At 40.0% G+C, this 16,567-nt stretch overlaps 1 protein-coding gene across 1 annotated transcript in view; it reads left to right on the forward strand.

Annotated features, from left to right (window-relative positions):
• The first annotated feature begins 882 nt into the window (after positions 1 to 882).
• Positions 883 to 16,567, forward strand: part of LOC122911534 (olfactory receptor 6F1-like) — a 63,905-nt gene continuing 48,220 nt past the window's right edge. Inside the window, 1 exon segment of the mRNA XM_044256339.1 lies at positions 883 to 937. Within this exon segment, the coding sequence (XP_044112274.1) occupies positions 883 to 937 (55 nt within the window).

A 16,567-nucleotide genomic window follows, 5' to 3' on the forward strand; every position in this document is an offset into this window, starting at 1 on the left:
AATAAAAAAAAATAAAAGAATGACTATACTTTGAGGACTATGTGGCTTAATAAAATAAGTGAAATCTTTTTCTTTTCAAATCTAAATTCCAATATAAATAAAATTTACTGTTTTGATCTCAAAACAAAACTGTGTAATTCTCACTAATACCCAGTTTCTATACACAGATAATTTAGATCAGAGCCCAGAACTGATAGGATAAGAGGAAGATCTACAGACACCCATAGAGGGCTTTGAATCTGTTCTCAATGAGACGTTTGGGAAAAGGAAACAGAAAGGGCAGACAATATTTCTTTCCATTGCAGAAAACTGTACAAAAAAGAGTGATCCCACTGGCTGGTTGAAATACAAAACGAGGGAGAACTTTTTTTTTTTTTAAAGACTTTATTCATCTATTAGACAGAGAGAGATCACAATAGGCAGAGAGGCAGGCAGAGAGAGAGGTAGGGGTAAGCAGGCTCCCCACTGAGCAGCGAGCCCAATGCGGGGCTAGATCCCAGGACCCTGAGACCATGAACCGAGCCAAAGGCAGAGACTTTAACCCACTGAGCCACCCAAGCGCCCCCAGGGAGAACTTTTTAAGCATAAAAATCCATTTAAAAATTTCTGGAGAGAGTAGCTACTGCAGTGCCTTCGCCATCTCCTCAGCGGCTTCAGCCCCAGGCGCCCTTCCAGGCCACCACGTCGCCGCTGGTGCTGCCACCCGACGCGCAGGCCGCCATGGGCCGAGGAGCCCATTAGGGCGCGGGCCCTGCCGCCGCCTTCAGGGCGTAGCCATCGTCCGAGAGCGTCCCAAGCCAGCGCGGACATGGCCGCAGCATAAGTGCCGAGCCGACGCCAGAGCCGGAGGAACAGAGGGCATCGGACCCCGCGGTGGTAGCCATGCCGGAGAAGCAACCGGGCGCGCAGACCGCCGGGGCATCTAGGGGCAGAAGACGCCAGTGGGCAGAAGTGTTCCAGGGTGCACCTTGACTGCACCAGAGTTGATACATCCAGCTACATCTGTTCAGTCATCTCCCACCAAAATGACTAGGAGGAGGAATGCCCAACAGAAGAAAAATACAGAAGATGGACCTTCTGCAACAGAGCTAACGGCTATCAATATAGACAATATGTCGGAAAGAGAATTCAGGCTAACAATTACCCAGACAATAGCTAGGTTGTAGAAAGCCATGGATGAACAAACAGAACTGATCAGGGCCGAACTGAAAGCGACCAGACAGCATGTTCACAAAGTTAGGGCGGAGCTTAAAGCTACCAGGGAGGAGGTTGACAATGCTCTCAATGAGTTCCAATCTAATCTAAACTCTCTCAAACTAGGGTAACTGAGACAGAAGATAGAATTAGTGATCTGGAAGACAAAAAGATAGAGAGAAAAGATCAGGAGGAAGCCTGGAACAAACAGCTTAGAAACAACAAAAACAGAATCAGGGAAATAAATGATGCCATGAAGCCTTCCAAAGTCAGAATTATTGGAATTCCTGAAGGGGAGGAGAAAGAAAGAAGTGTAGAAGATATAGTGGAACATGTCCTTCATGAAAAATTTCCCAATCTCGTGAATGGAACCAGCGTTCATGTACTAGAGTTCATGTACTAGAGGCTGAAAGATTATACATTCCAAAAAAAACACCACGACACCTGATAGTCAAATAGATGAATTATAACTGTAGGTATAATCTCTTGAAAGCAGCCAGGGCAAAGAGGCTCCTTACTTACAGAGGGAAGCCCATCAGAATAACGTCAGACCTGTCTACAGAGACCTGGCAAGCCAGAAGAGGCTGGCAAGATATATTCAGGGCACTAAATGAGAAGAACATGCAGCCAAGAATACTTTATCCAGCAAGACTGACATTCAGAATGGATGGAGAGATAAAGAGTTTTCAAGACTGGCAAGGCTTAAAAGACTAGGCAATCACCAAGCTGGCATTGCAGGAAATATTAAGGGGGGTTCTATAAAAGAGGAAAAACCCCAAGAGTAGCATTGAACAGAAATATAGAGACAGTCTACAGATAGAAAGACTTCAAAGGTAACTCGATGTCAATAAAAACATATCTATCAATAATCACTCTCAATGTGAATGGCCTAAATGCACCCAAAAACGGCACAGGGTTGCAGATTGGATAAAACGACAGGACCCATCCATATGTTGTTTACAAGAGACCCATTTTGAACCTAAGGATACACGCAGACTGAAAGTGAAGGGATGGAGAAGCATCTTTCATGCCAATGGGCCTCATAAGAAGGCTGGGGTAACGATTCTCATATCAGATAAATTGGACTTCAAACTAAAGACTGTAGTCAGAGATACAGAAGGACACTACATAATCCTTAAAGGGACTATCCACCAAGATGATCTAACAATTGTAAATATCTATGCTCCCAATATGGGAGCAGCCAATTACTTAAGAAAACTGTTAATCAAGATAAAGAGTCATATTGATATGAATACACTAATCGTAGGAGATCTTAACACGCCTCTTTCAGAATTAGACAGATCATCGAAGCAGAATATCAATAAAGAAACAAGAGCCTTGAATGACACATTGGAGCAGATGGACCTCATAGATATATACAGAACATTCCACCCTAAAACAATAGAATACTCATTCTTCTCAGGTGCACACGGAACCTTCTCCAGAATAGACCACATACTGCGTCACAAATCAGGATTCAACCGATACCAAAAGAATGAGATTATTCCCTGCATATGCTCAGATCACAATGCTTTGAAACTGGAGCTAAATCACAAGGAAAAGATCTGAAGGAACTCAAACACCTGGAAGCTAAAGACCACCTTGCTTAAGAATGCTTGGATCAACCAGGAGATCAAAGAAGAACTAAAACAATTCATGGAAAACAATGAGAATGAAGACACTTTGGTCCAAAACCTATGGGATACGGCAAAGGCGGTCCTAAGGGTAAAATACATAGCCAACCAAACCTCCCTCAAAGAAATTGAAAAATCTAGAATACACCAGCTGTCTGTACACCTTAAAGAACTGGAGGATCAAAAACAAATCAAACCAACTCCACACATAAGAAGGGAAATCATCAAGATTAGAGCAGAGATCAATGAGGTAGAAACCAGAGATACAGTAGAACGTATCAATGAAACTAGAAGCTGGTTTTTTGAAAGAATCAATAAGATCGATAAGCCACTGGCTACACTAATCCAAAAGAAAAGAGAGAAAGCCCAAATTCATAAAATTATGAATGAAAAAGAAGAGATCACAACTAACACCACGGAAGTAGAAACAATCATCAGAAGTTATTACGAACAGTTATATGCCAATAAGCTTAGCAACCTAGATGAAATGGATGCATTCTTGAAAAAATATAAACTACGAACATTGAACCAGGAAGAAATCGACAACCTGAATAGACTGATAACTAATAACGAGATTGAATCAGTAATCAAAAACTTCCCAAAAAACAAGAGCCCAGGACCTGATGGATTCCCTGGGGAATTCTACCAAACCTTCAAAGAAGAAATAACAGCTATTCTCCTGAAGCTGTTTCAAAAAATTGAAGCAGAGCAAAAACTTCCAGACTCTTTCTATGAAGCAAGCATTACCCTGATCCCCAAACCAGGCAAGGACCCTACCAAAAAAGGAGAATTTTAGACAAATATCACTGATGAATATGTATGCTAAGATTCTCAACAAGTTCCTAGCCAACAGGATCCAACAGCACATTAAAAAGATTATCCACCATGATCAGGTGGGATTCATCCCTGTGCTACAAGGATGGTTCAACATTCGCAAATCAATTAATGTGATACAACAAATTAATATGAGAAGAGAGAAAACCACATGGTCCTCTCAATTGATGCAGAAAAAGCATTTGACAAAATCCAACATCCGTTCCTGATTAAAATGCTTCAAAGTATAGGGATAGAGGGAACATTCCTGAACCTCATCAAATCTATCTATGAAAGACCCATAGCCAATATCATTCTCAATGGGAAAAAGCTTGCAGCCTTCCCACTGAGATCAGGAACAAAACAAGGATGCCCACTTTCGCCATTCTTGTTCAACATAGTATTAGAAGTCCTAGCAACAGCAATCAGACAACAGAGAGAAATAAAAGGTATCCAAATTGGTAATGAAGAAGTCAAACTCTCTCTCTTCGCAGATGACATGATTAATTATATGGAAAACCCAAAAGACTCCACCCCCAAACTACGAGAACTCATACAGAAATTCAGCAACGTGGCAGGATACAAAGTCAATGTGCAGAAATCAGTGGCTTTCTTATACACTAACAAGGAAAATAGAGATAGGGCAATTAGAGAATCGATTCCATTTACTATAGCACCAAGAACTATAAGATACCTGGGAATAAACCTAACCAAAGCGGTAAAGGATCTGTACTTGAGGAACTACAGAACACTGATGAAAGAAATTGAAGAAGACACAAATAGATGGAAGACCATTCCATGCTCTTGGATCGGAAGAATAAACATTGTTAAAATGTCTATACTGCCTAGAGCAATCTATACTTTTAATGCCATTCCGATCAAAATTCCACCGGCATTCTTCAAAGAGCTGGAGCAAATAATCCTAAAATTTGTATGGAATCAGAAGAGACCCCGAATCGCTAAGGAAATGTTGAAAAACAAAAATAAAGTTGGCGGCATCACATTACCTGAGTTCAAGCTTTATTACAAAGCTGTAATCACCAAGACAGCATGGTACTGGTATAAAAACATACATACAGACCAGTGGAACAGAGTAGAGAGCCCAGATATGGACCCTCAACTCTATGGTCAATTAATCTTTGACAAAACAGGAAAAATATACAGTGGAAAAAAGACAGTCTCTTCAATAAACGGTGCTGGGAAAACTGGACAGCTATATGTAGAAGAATGAAACTCGACCGTTCTCTTACACCGTACACAAAAATCAACTCAAAATCGATAAAATACCTCAACGTGAGACAGGAATCCGTCAGAATCTTAGAGGAGAACATAGGCAGAAATCTCTTTGATAATAGCCACAGCAACTTCTTTCAAGATACGTCTCCAAAGGCAAAGGAAACAAAAGCGAAAATAAACTTCTGCGACTTCATCAAAATCAAAAGCTTCTGCACAGCAAAGGAAACAGTCAAAAAAACAAAGAGGCAACCCACGGAATGGGAGAAGATATTTGCAAATGACAGTACAGACAAAAGGTTGATATCCAGGATCTATAATGAACTCCTCAAACTCAACCCACACGAAACAGACAAACACATCAAAAAATGGGCAGAAGATATGAACAGACACTTCTCCAATCAAGACATACAAATGGCTATCAGACACATGAAAAAGTGTTCATCATCATTAGCCCTCAGGGAGATTCAAATTAAAACCACATTGAGATATCACCTTACACCAGTTAGAATGGCCAAAATTAACAAAACAGGAAACAACATGTGTTGGAGAGGATGTGGAGAAAGGGGAACCCTCTTCCACTGTTGGTGGGAATGAAAGTTGGTGCAGCCTCTTTGGAGAACAGTGTGGAGATTCCTCAAGAAATTAAAAATAGAACTTCCCTATGACTCTGCAATTGCACTCCTGGGTATTTACCCCAAAGACACAGATGTTGTGAAAAGAAGGGCCATCTGTACCCCAATGTTTATAGCAGCAATGGCCACAATCACCAAACTATGGAAAGAACCAAGATGCCCTTCCACGGATGAATGGATATGGAAGATGTGGTCCATATACACTATGGAGTATTATGCCTCCATCAGAAAGGACGAATACCCAACTTTTTAGCAACATGGACGGGACTGGAAGAGATTATGCTGAGTGAAATAAGCCAAGCAGAGAGAGTCAATTATCACATGGTTTCACTTATTTGTGGAGCATAACAAATAGCATGGAGGACAAGGGGCGTTAGAGAGAAGTGAATTTGGGTAAATTGGAAGGGGAGGTGAACCATGAGAGACTATGGACTCTGAAAAAGAATCTGAGGGGTTTGAAGGTCGGGGGGGTGGGAGGTTGGGGTACCAGGTGGTGGGTATTATAGAGGGCACGGCTTGCCTGGAGCACTGGGTGTGGTGAAAAAATAATGAATAATGTTTTTCTGAAAATAAATAAATTAAAATAAAATACAAAAAAAAATTCTGGATAAGTGATAATATTATCCGTTTTGTCATCTTCAGTAGATTACCTCAAGAAAATGCACAAAATCATAGAAATACATAGGTTCTCGAAATGTTTATAGATTCAACTAGAAAACTAAAGTAAGATTAAAAAAGGGAAAATTGTTTCCTTTATGACATAACACTTACCTTGATTGTATTTAACATATGCCATAACAGTTTCATTTCAGTGATGTCAGAAGTCTATTCTTCTGACCAAAACAACAACAACAAACTTCACAAACAAATCCAAAGTTTCAGATTGTTTAAAATGTGTTTGTATTATGCTCAGTTGCCTAATAAAATGATTCTCTTCATACTAGGGATAAGAAGCAAACCATTCCTTCCTTTTCTTAGTGATGAACTAACTTGAAAGTGAGAAAGGGCTTTTCTAGATCTGATAATATTTAGAATAATTAATTATAAAAAAATAAAAGCCCTCAGAAGTATTTGTGAATTGTGGGCTTCTGTATGTGGATTGCAATGTTGTGTAAAGGAAAGAAATACTTCATCCATCATTGTTTGTCAATAATCCAGAAATAGCAAAGTTCATCTCCTTGGATGCCTGTAATAAATGTTCTATACAAATATATTTTCCTATCTTGGCAATAATCAAGGAAATTAGGTTTTGATTTTCTAGTGAAAGGGGAGAAACAACGCAAAAGAATTTGAAGAGTCGTCCCTTTAAGGAAGTATATAAAAAAGATGTAACAGAGATGATGGCTTAAAAAAATAGTGAGGAATGATCAGTGAAAGTTTAAAATTTTAAATGAAAGAACGGAAGATAGAGATGCTTTTTGTAAACTAAACATGTGGCTCTAATTGTTGTATAGAGTTGAAATCAATAAGTATGTAGATAACGAAGAATCAATATATGAATGAAGTCAGGACAAAGAGATGCTGATTTTGTTCTGTGTGTGGATATTTACCAAAAATGTTTCAAAACTCTGCTTTTCACAGGTCAACAGTGACTTCTTCAGAGATTTGCATCTTCAACTCTTGACTTTATTTTCTCTGGATCTCAGTATCTCCTTAGAGAGGACAGCCTGTTAAATCACAGGGCATGCATTTATCATATTCCTTGCTGGAAGGGGTTTAATAAGAGCTGGATATCAAAGTAAGAGAATACCAAGTCATTTCAGAATAAAAAGTAACTTACCCTCAAGACAATGTTGGAAATGGGACAGATCTCAGATCCAATGTCCTCTGTCACCACTTAATCCCCAAACATTTCACCATCACAAGAACTCACCAGAGACCCTAAAGGTTATCACATTATTCTGATTAATAAACCTATTTACTGATTTGTTCTGGACTGAGAGCTGTGGGAAGTGAAGGTCTGAACCTACACATATGGAAATTCAAGGGGTAAGAGCTGGAAAAGGAAAAGTTGCAGAGCAGACCACTAACTCGGGTTTAAATCAAGTAGCAGAATCAAACATAAAATGCAAGCACCATGACCAAATCTAATCTGCCTGTGTTGATCATATCATATTGGAGCCTAACAGAAATGATTGATTTGTATGACAATTATAAATAGGATAGTTATCAAAAAATATATCAAGACATAGGGAAAAAGGGTAAATAATGATGCATATATTTACAAATCTCTATTCAAGACTTAAGGGCTGCCTGTGGATATTATTTAAAGGTGTAGATATTTTAAAGTTCTATGCACATATAAAATTTGTAAATGTATACAATTGAAGTACAGTAATACTAAGGTATTGTTTACATGATAAATATCCACATGTAAACTATAACAAACTATTAATTTAAAAGGTAAAATTGGTTATATGGATGGTTTTCTAAACATCCCTTCATAGCGCTTATTCATGAGAGGGAATTTTATACTGAATTAGATTATGTTTAGTTTTTCCCTAAGGGTTCTATAAGTAAAATAATTATTGTGAAAAAGTTGAAAATAACTCAAGAAATAATTTATAGTAAGTTTCTGCATGTAGTCAAGAAAATCAAAATAATAGTGGACCTGGGTATAGTTCCTTCGTTGTTAAATACCTGAATGATCTGGGAATAACCATTTAAATTTTCTAAGCTGTAATTTCTTCATCCCTGAAGTAAAAGGGAGATAAAAAATACTGGGGTAAGAGCAAAGTAGATTTTTTCTTTTTTTTATTTATTTATTTGACACACAGAAAGAGAAATCACAAGTAGTCAGAGAGGCAGGCAGAGAGAGAGGGTGAAGCAAGCTCTTCGATGAGCAGAGAGCCCAATGCAGGGCTCAATCCCAGGACCCTGAGATCATGACCTGAGCTGAAGGCAGAGTCTTAACCCACTGAGCCATCCAGGCACCCACGTACAACGTTTTTGTTTGTCTGTTTGTTTTAATTTATTTTTATTTATTTTTAGCATAACAATATTCATTATTTTTGCACCACACCCAGGGCTCCATGCAATTTGTGCCCTCCCCAATACCCACCACCTGGTTCCCCCAAACTCCCACCCCCCACCCCTTCAAAACCCTCAGATTGTTTTTCAGAGTCCATAGGCTCTCATGGTTCACCTCCCCTTCCAATTTCCCCCAACTCCTCCTCTCTAACTCCCCATATCCTCCCTGCTATTTGTGAAACCATATGATAATTGACTCTCTCTGCTTGACTTATTTCACTCAGCATAAATAGATTTTTCTAAAGTATCTTCTAACTCTAAAATTCAAAGTTACAAAAGCAATACAATAAACTTGGAAAATCTTTGTGATAGGCAAACATCTGGTCCCAATGATCCTTGCCTGCCAGAATTCATGACCTTGTGTGTTCTGCTCTTGAGCAAGAGCTGAATCTTATCACTTACTACTTCTGATATTAGATTAAAGAAAGACCAATTTCCGTCTTATTCTGACTCTCTACCTCTCTCCCTCCTTCTTCTTCCTCCCCTCTTTCTTGGAGTAAGCTAGCTACTTGCTATGAGATACCTCATGGAAAATTACAGAAGTGAAGGAAGCTCCCAAGGAACAGCCATCAAGAAATTGAAATCTTCAGTCCAGTAACCCAGGAGGACTGAACTGAACTCTGCTGACAACACCTGAGTGAACCTGGAAAAAGGTCCTCTCCCAGTGGAGAACTGATGAAGCTGTAGCACCAGCTAGCACTTTGATCACAACCTTGTTGGAACAATTTAGCCAGCCAAGCTTCACTCAGATTGTTGATGGGAAGAGCTGTGAGGTAATAAATGTTTCCTGTTCTATCTTGAAAGAATTGCTACACAGTAGTAGATAACTAATGTGGTCTCCAAATAAAGATCACTTCTATTCTGAAAGGGCCAAGAATCAGATTCATGGAAGGGGAATGAGGAACTGCCATCCCAAGCAAAAGGTTTGTTCAATTCAACAAATACCTTTAATACCACTATATGTTCAAGTGAAATGGTAAAGGAATACAAAAGAGTATTCCCACTGGGAACCAACTTATAGGCTTTATGCCAACTAATTTAAATGTGACAGGACAATTTACCACCTCTATTCTCTCTTATCCCCTTTTCACTGAGCTAAACATACTTCCCAGCCTCTCCTGTAGTGATCTCTTGCTATGTGACTGGACTCAAATTTATATAGGGGAAGGTCAATGAAACACTTTCAGAGTTGGCCCACTATCATTTCCACATCCGTCCTGTGTCCTGCTTGATGCAGATGAAAAGAATGAACTTAGAAGGACTAATTATCTATGATACAGTGGCTAAATGTTCATAAATAAATATAAAAAGAATAAGATAACTTTGTTCTTTAAGCAGAGAAAACCAATTAATAATAATAATAATGAAATCAGTGTTGAATATTATGAGTCACAAGGTGTCAGGAGCTTGGGGACCTGAAACGTCACTCAAAAGAGAGCTATCTGTCTATCAGCAATCTATTTTTTACTTAATCAAACAAGAAATACAGTTTTTTTATTGTAGCCATTAAGCCATTGAGATTTGGAAGACATCTATTAAAGCAACTAGCATTATCCTAATAGAGAAGAGAAAAACACAAGTATTTATTTATTTATTTATTTATTGGAAACAGTATGCATTATTAATAGACTTTTGTATTAAATAACAAATTTCCATTAAATGTGATCATATTCTTAAATTTAATATTATAAATATTTCATCTGTTTCTTCTAAATATCAATTATTTTTTTATTACAGTGTGAACATTTTATGACTCTTACATTGCTGGTGGGAATGCAAGTTGGTGCAGCCACTTTGGAAAACAGTGTGTAGATTTCTTAAGAAATTAAAAATAGAGCTACCCTATGACCCTGCAATTGTGCTACTGGGTATTTACCCTAAAGATACAGATATAATGAAAAAGGGGTCATCTGTAACCCAATGTTCATAGCAACAATGGCCGCAATCACCAAACTGTGGAAAGAACCAAGATGCCCTTCAATGGACAAATGAATAGGAAGATATGGTCTATATATACAATGGGGTATGATACTTCCATCAGAAAGGATGTATACCCAACTTTTGTATCAACATGGACTTGACTTTAGGAGATTATGATGAGTGAAATAAGTCAAGCAGAGAGAGTCAATTATAATATGGCTTCACTTACTTGTGCAGAATAATGAATAACATGGAGGACATTGGGAGTAGGAGAGGAGAAGGGAGTTGGGGGAAACTGGAGGGAACAGGGACCTTGAGAGACTGTGGACTCTGAGAACCAAATTGAGGGTTTAGGAGTGGAGTGGGTGGGGTGTTTTGTGAGCCTGGTGGTTGCTACTAAGGAGGGCATATATTGCATGGAGCACTGGGTGTGATGCATAAACAGTGAATCTTGGAACACTAAAAAAAATAAAATAAAGTTAAACAAAAAGTAAACCTTTCAATAAAAGGACTTATAAAATTCATAAAGTGTTCACACAAGGCTTTATTTAATAAGAACTCTAATATTAATATATTTAATAAGGATCTGGAGGTGGACTATGATTGTGAAAAATGTCAGGGATGTTACTTTTAGTCATTTCTCTTCAACGTTCAGTAATAATATGAACTTGGACAAGTCACATTACTCTTCTAGGCTAGGCAATCTCTGAGAAAGTTTTCCTTTCTAAATGCCTAGAGAGTTAATGCCTCAGTTCTAGTTTTAGTTTTTGCTTTTGTTTCTTAAAGTCTACATGAGGTTAGACTTTCTTCATGCATCTCCTCTAGATTTTAAAATTGAAGAATACTTTCCATCTCCATTGTACAATGTATCATATATATTTCCACTCTTTTGTGGGAAATAGGAATTTCTTTTTCTTTTTTACCATAAACATTTTTATTATGTTCAGTTAATTAACATTAGTCTTTGATGTAGTGTTCAATGATTCATCCATTGTGTATAACACGCAGTGCTCATCACAACAGTTTCCCTCCTTAATAGCAATCCTCTGGCTACCCCATCCCCACAGCACCCTCCCCTCTGAAACACTCAGTTTGTTTCCCAGAGTCCAGAGTCTCTCATAGCTTGTCTCCCTATATGATTTCTTCCCATTCAATTTTCCCTCCATTTCCCTATGGTCTGCCGTGCTATTGCTTATGTTCCACCTATGAGTGAAACCATATGATAATTGTCTTTCTCTGCTTGACTTATTAACTTAGCATAATTCTCACTTGTTCCATCCATGTTAATGTAAATGGTATGCATTCATCCTTTCTGATGGCTGAGTAATATTCCATTGTGTATATATACCACATCTTTATCTGTCCATCTTTTGAAGGACACTTTAGCTCCTTCCACAGTTTGCCTATTGAGAACATGCTGTTATGAACATTGGGATGCGGGGGGGGACAAGATGGCGGGGTAATAGGAAGAGGCGTCTTTTCAGCTGGTACCCCAAAGTGAGCTGATTACCTACCAAAGAACTCTGATCACCCATGAAATCAGCCTGAGATCAGAATTATACACATCTGGATCTCTACAGGGGCAGAAGACGCCAGTGAGCAGGTAAAGTGGAATGGGAACGGCGGACTGATATCGGAAGATAAACAAAAGGGGGAGGGAGCCACCAGAGGTGACCGGTGCAAAAGTAATACCCCGATATGAGCGAGAGTGCGCTGCATCTGGGGACCAGCATTAACTTGGAGACTGGTTGAAAGCATTCCAAAAGAGCAAAGGATCACGGGGGCAACTTGTGGGAATCGGGGCGGCTAGGGACAGGGGCTTAAGTCCCCGGTCCCAGACGGCCTCCCCGGGGCGGAGGCAGAGAGAGTGCGGCGGAGAAACCGGCTCCTGGTCCCTAAGCCACCAGCGCGCCCCAGAGCGCGGGGGTTCCGGCTCCTGTGAGGGGACTGGAGCCACGCCGGTCTGCAGAACGCGCGGTAGCCCTACCACAAAGCTTGAGATGCGCGCGCACGTCCCTCCACCTCTCCTGGGTTTCTAAGGCCCGGGGGCGCTTCTTGATCTGGGCCATTGTTTCAAAGTCTAAGCCGCGCGCCGGCGAAACTCTTCCCCGGACAGAGGCGCGCAAAAGCCCAGCCTGTGGCTTACGGACCAGCGCCCCGTTCTCAGTGCCCCAGACGCACGCCCGACCCACAGCCGCCTCTGAAAAGAGGTGCGCGCAAGCCGGGCACTCCCAGCCCCGGCCGGCGGCAAAATCTCAGTGTGCGATCACTGCTTGGAACCTCTCTGGCGGTCAGGAGCTCCCAGACAGCTGCCACTGCCTTGGCTTTGGGGACGAGCAAAAGATCCTGCGCCCCCAGGGTCTTTAACTTGGAACCTGCACTGCCAGCGTCCAAGGGGGAATTTATTCAGCTTCTGCACCCAGACTGAGGCTTCTCTCTGAGACGGAGATCAGGAAGTGTTCCAGGGTGCACCTTGACTGCACCAGAGTTGATACATCCAGCTACATCTGTTCAGTCTTCTCCCACCAAAATGACTAGGAGGAGGAATGCCCAACAGAAGAAAAATACAGAGGATGGACCTTCTGCAATAGAGCTAACGGCTATCAACATAGACAATATGTCGGAAAGAGAAATCAGGCTAACAATTATCCAGGCAATAGCTAGGTTGGAGAAAGCCATGGATGACCAAACAGAATTGATTAGGGCCGAACTGAAAGCGACCAGACAGGATGTTCACAATGTTAGGGCGGAGCTTAAAGCTACCAGGGAGGAGGTCCACAATGCTCTCAATGAGTTCCAATCCAATTTAAACACTCTCAAAGCTAGGGTAACTGAGACAGAAGATAGAATTAGTGATCTGGAAGACAAACAGATAGAGAGAAAGGATCAGGAGGAAGCCTGGAACAAACAGCTTAGATCCCACGAAAGCAGAATCAGGGAAATAAATGATGCCATGAAGCGTTACAACGTCAGAATTATTGGAATTCCTGAAGGGGAGGAGAAAGAAAGAAGTCTAGAAGATGTCGTGGAACAAGTCCTTCATGAAAACTTTCCGAATCTAGCGAATGAAACCAGCGTTCATGTACTAGAGGCTGAACGGTCTCCACCCAAGATTATACACTCCAAAAAAACATCACGACACCTGATAGTCAAATTGAGAAATTATAATTGTAGGTATAATCTCTGGAAAGCCGCCAGGGCAAAGAGGCTCCTTACTTACAGAGGGAAGCCCATCAGAATAAAGTCAGACCTGTCCACAGAGACCTGGCAAGCCAGAAGAGGCTGGCAAGATATATTCAGGGCACTGAATGAGAAGAACATGCAGCCAAGAATACTTTATCCAGCAAGACTGACATTCAAAATAGATGGAGAGATAAAGAGTTTCCAAGACCAGCAAGGCTTAAAAGACTATGCAACCACCAAGCCGATACTGCAGGGAATATTAAGGGGGGTGCTATAAAAGAGGAAAAATCCAAAAAATAGCATTGAACAGAAATATAAGGACAGTCTACAGAAAGAAAGACTTCAAAGGTAACTCGATGTCAAAAAAAATGTATCTATCAATAATCACTCTCAATGTGAATGGCCTAAATGCACCCATAAAACGGCACAGGGTTGCAGATTGGATAAAACGACAGGACCCATCCATATGTTGTTTACAAGAGACCCATTTTGAACCTAAAGATACACGCAGACTGAAAGTGAAGGGATGGAGAAGCATCTTTCATGCCAATGGGACTCAAAAGAAGGCTGGGGTAGCGATTCTCATATCAGATAAATTAGACTTCAAACTAAAGACTGTAGTCAAAGATACAGAAGGACACTACATAATCCTTAAAGGGACTATCCACCAAGATGATCTAACAATTGTAAATATCTATGCTCCCAATATGGGAGCAGCCAATTACTTAAGAAAACTGTTAATCAAGATAAAGAGTCATATTGATATGAATACACTAATCGTAGGAGATCTTAACATGCCTCTTTCAGAATTAGACAGATCATCGAAGCAGAAAATCAGTAAAGAAACAAGAGCAATGAATGACACATTGGACCAGATGGACCTCATAGATATATACAGAACATTCCACCCTAAAACAGCAGAATACTCATTCTTCTCAAGTGCACACGGAAACTTCTCCAGAAGAGACCACATACTGGGTCACAAATCAGGACTCAGCCGATACCAAAAGACTGAGATTATTCCCTGCATATTATCAGATCACAATGCTTTGAAACTGGAGCTCAATCACAAGGAAAAGATCCGAAGGAACTCAAACACCTGGAAGCTAAAGACCACCTTGCTTAAGAATGCTTGGATCAACCAGGAGATCAAAGAAGAACTGAAACAATTCATGGAAACCAATGAGAATGAAGACACTTCGGTCCAAAACCTATGGGATACAGCAAAGGCTGTCCTAAGGGGAAAATATATAGCCATCCAAGCCTTGCTCAAAAAAATTGAAAAATCCAGAACACACCAGCTGTCTCTACACCTTAAAGAACTGGAGGATCAACAACAAATCAAACCAACTCCACACATAAGAAGGGAAATCATCAAGATTAGAGCTGAGATCAATGAGGGAGAAACCAGAGATACAGTAGAACGTATCAATGAAACTAGAAGCTGGTTTTTTGAAAGAATCAATAAGATCGATAAGCCACTGGCTACACTAATCCAAAAGAAAAGAGAGAAATCCCAAATTCATAAAATTATGAATGAAAAGGGAGAGATCACAACTAACACCAAGGAAGTAGAAACAATCATCAGAAGTTATTACGAACAGTTATATGCCAATAAGCTTAGCAACCTAGATGAAATGGATGCATTCCTGGAAAAATATAAACTACCAATATTGAACCAGGAAGAAATCGACAACCTGAATAGACCGATATCTAATAACGACATTGAAGCAGTGATCAAAAATCTCCCAAGAAACAAGAGCCCAGGACCTGACGGATTCCCTGGGGAATTCTACCAAACCTTCAAAGAAGAATAACACCTATTCTCCTGAAGCTGTTTCAAAAAATTGAAGCAGAAGGAAAAATTCAGGACTCTTTCTATGAAGCCAGCATTACCCTGATCCCCAAACCAGGCAAGGACCATACGAAAAAGGAGAATTTCAGACCAATATCACTGATGAATATGGATGCTAAGAATCTCAACAAGATCCTAGCCAACAGGATCCAACAACACATTAAAAAGATTATACACCATGATCAGGTGGGATTCATCCCTGGGCTACAAGGATGGTTCAACATTCGTAAATCAATCAATGTGATACAACATATTAATATGAGAAGAGAGAAGAACCACATGGTCCTCTCAATTGATGCAGAAAAAGCATTTGACAAAATCCAACATCTGTTCCTGATTAAAACGCTTCAAAGTATAGGGATAGAGGGAACATTCCTGAAGCTCATCAAATCTATCTTTGAAAGACCCACAGCAAATATCATCCTCAATGGGAAAAAGCTTGCAGCCTTCCCGTTGAGATCAGGAACAAGACAAGGATGCCCACTTTCACCACTCTTATTCAACATAGTATTAGAAATCCTAGCAACAGCAATCAGACAACAGAGAGAAATAAAAGGTATCCAAATTGGTAATGAAGAAGTCAAACTCTCTCTCTTCGCAGATGACATGATTCTTTATATGGAAAACCCAAAAGACTCCACCCCCAAACTACTAGAACTCATACAGCAATTCAGGAGCGTGGCAGGATACAAAGTCAATGTGCATAAATCAGTGGCTTTCTTATACAATAACAATGAAAATACAGAAAGGGAAATTAGAGAATCGATTCCATTTACTATAGCACCAAGAACCATAAGATACCTGGGAATAAACCTAACTAAAGAGGTAAAGGATCTATACTTGAGGAACTATAGAACACTCATGAAAGAAATTGAAGAAGACACAAATAGATGGAAGACCATTCCATGCTCTTGGATCGGAAGAATAAACATCTTTAAAATGTCTATACTGCCTAGAGCAATCTATACTTTTAATGCCATTCCGGTCAAAATTCCACCGGCATTCTTCAAAGAGCTGGAGCAAATAATCCTAAAATTTGTATGGAATCAGAAGAGACCCCGAATCGCTAA

This window comes from Neovison vison, chromosome 1, assembly GCF_020171115.1.
Source record: "Neovison vison isolate M4711 chromosome 1, ASM_NN_V1, whole genome shotgun sequence".
Classification (NCBI taxonomy): Eukaryota; Metazoa; Chordata; class Mammalia; order Carnivora; family Mustelidae; genus Neogale; species Neogale vison.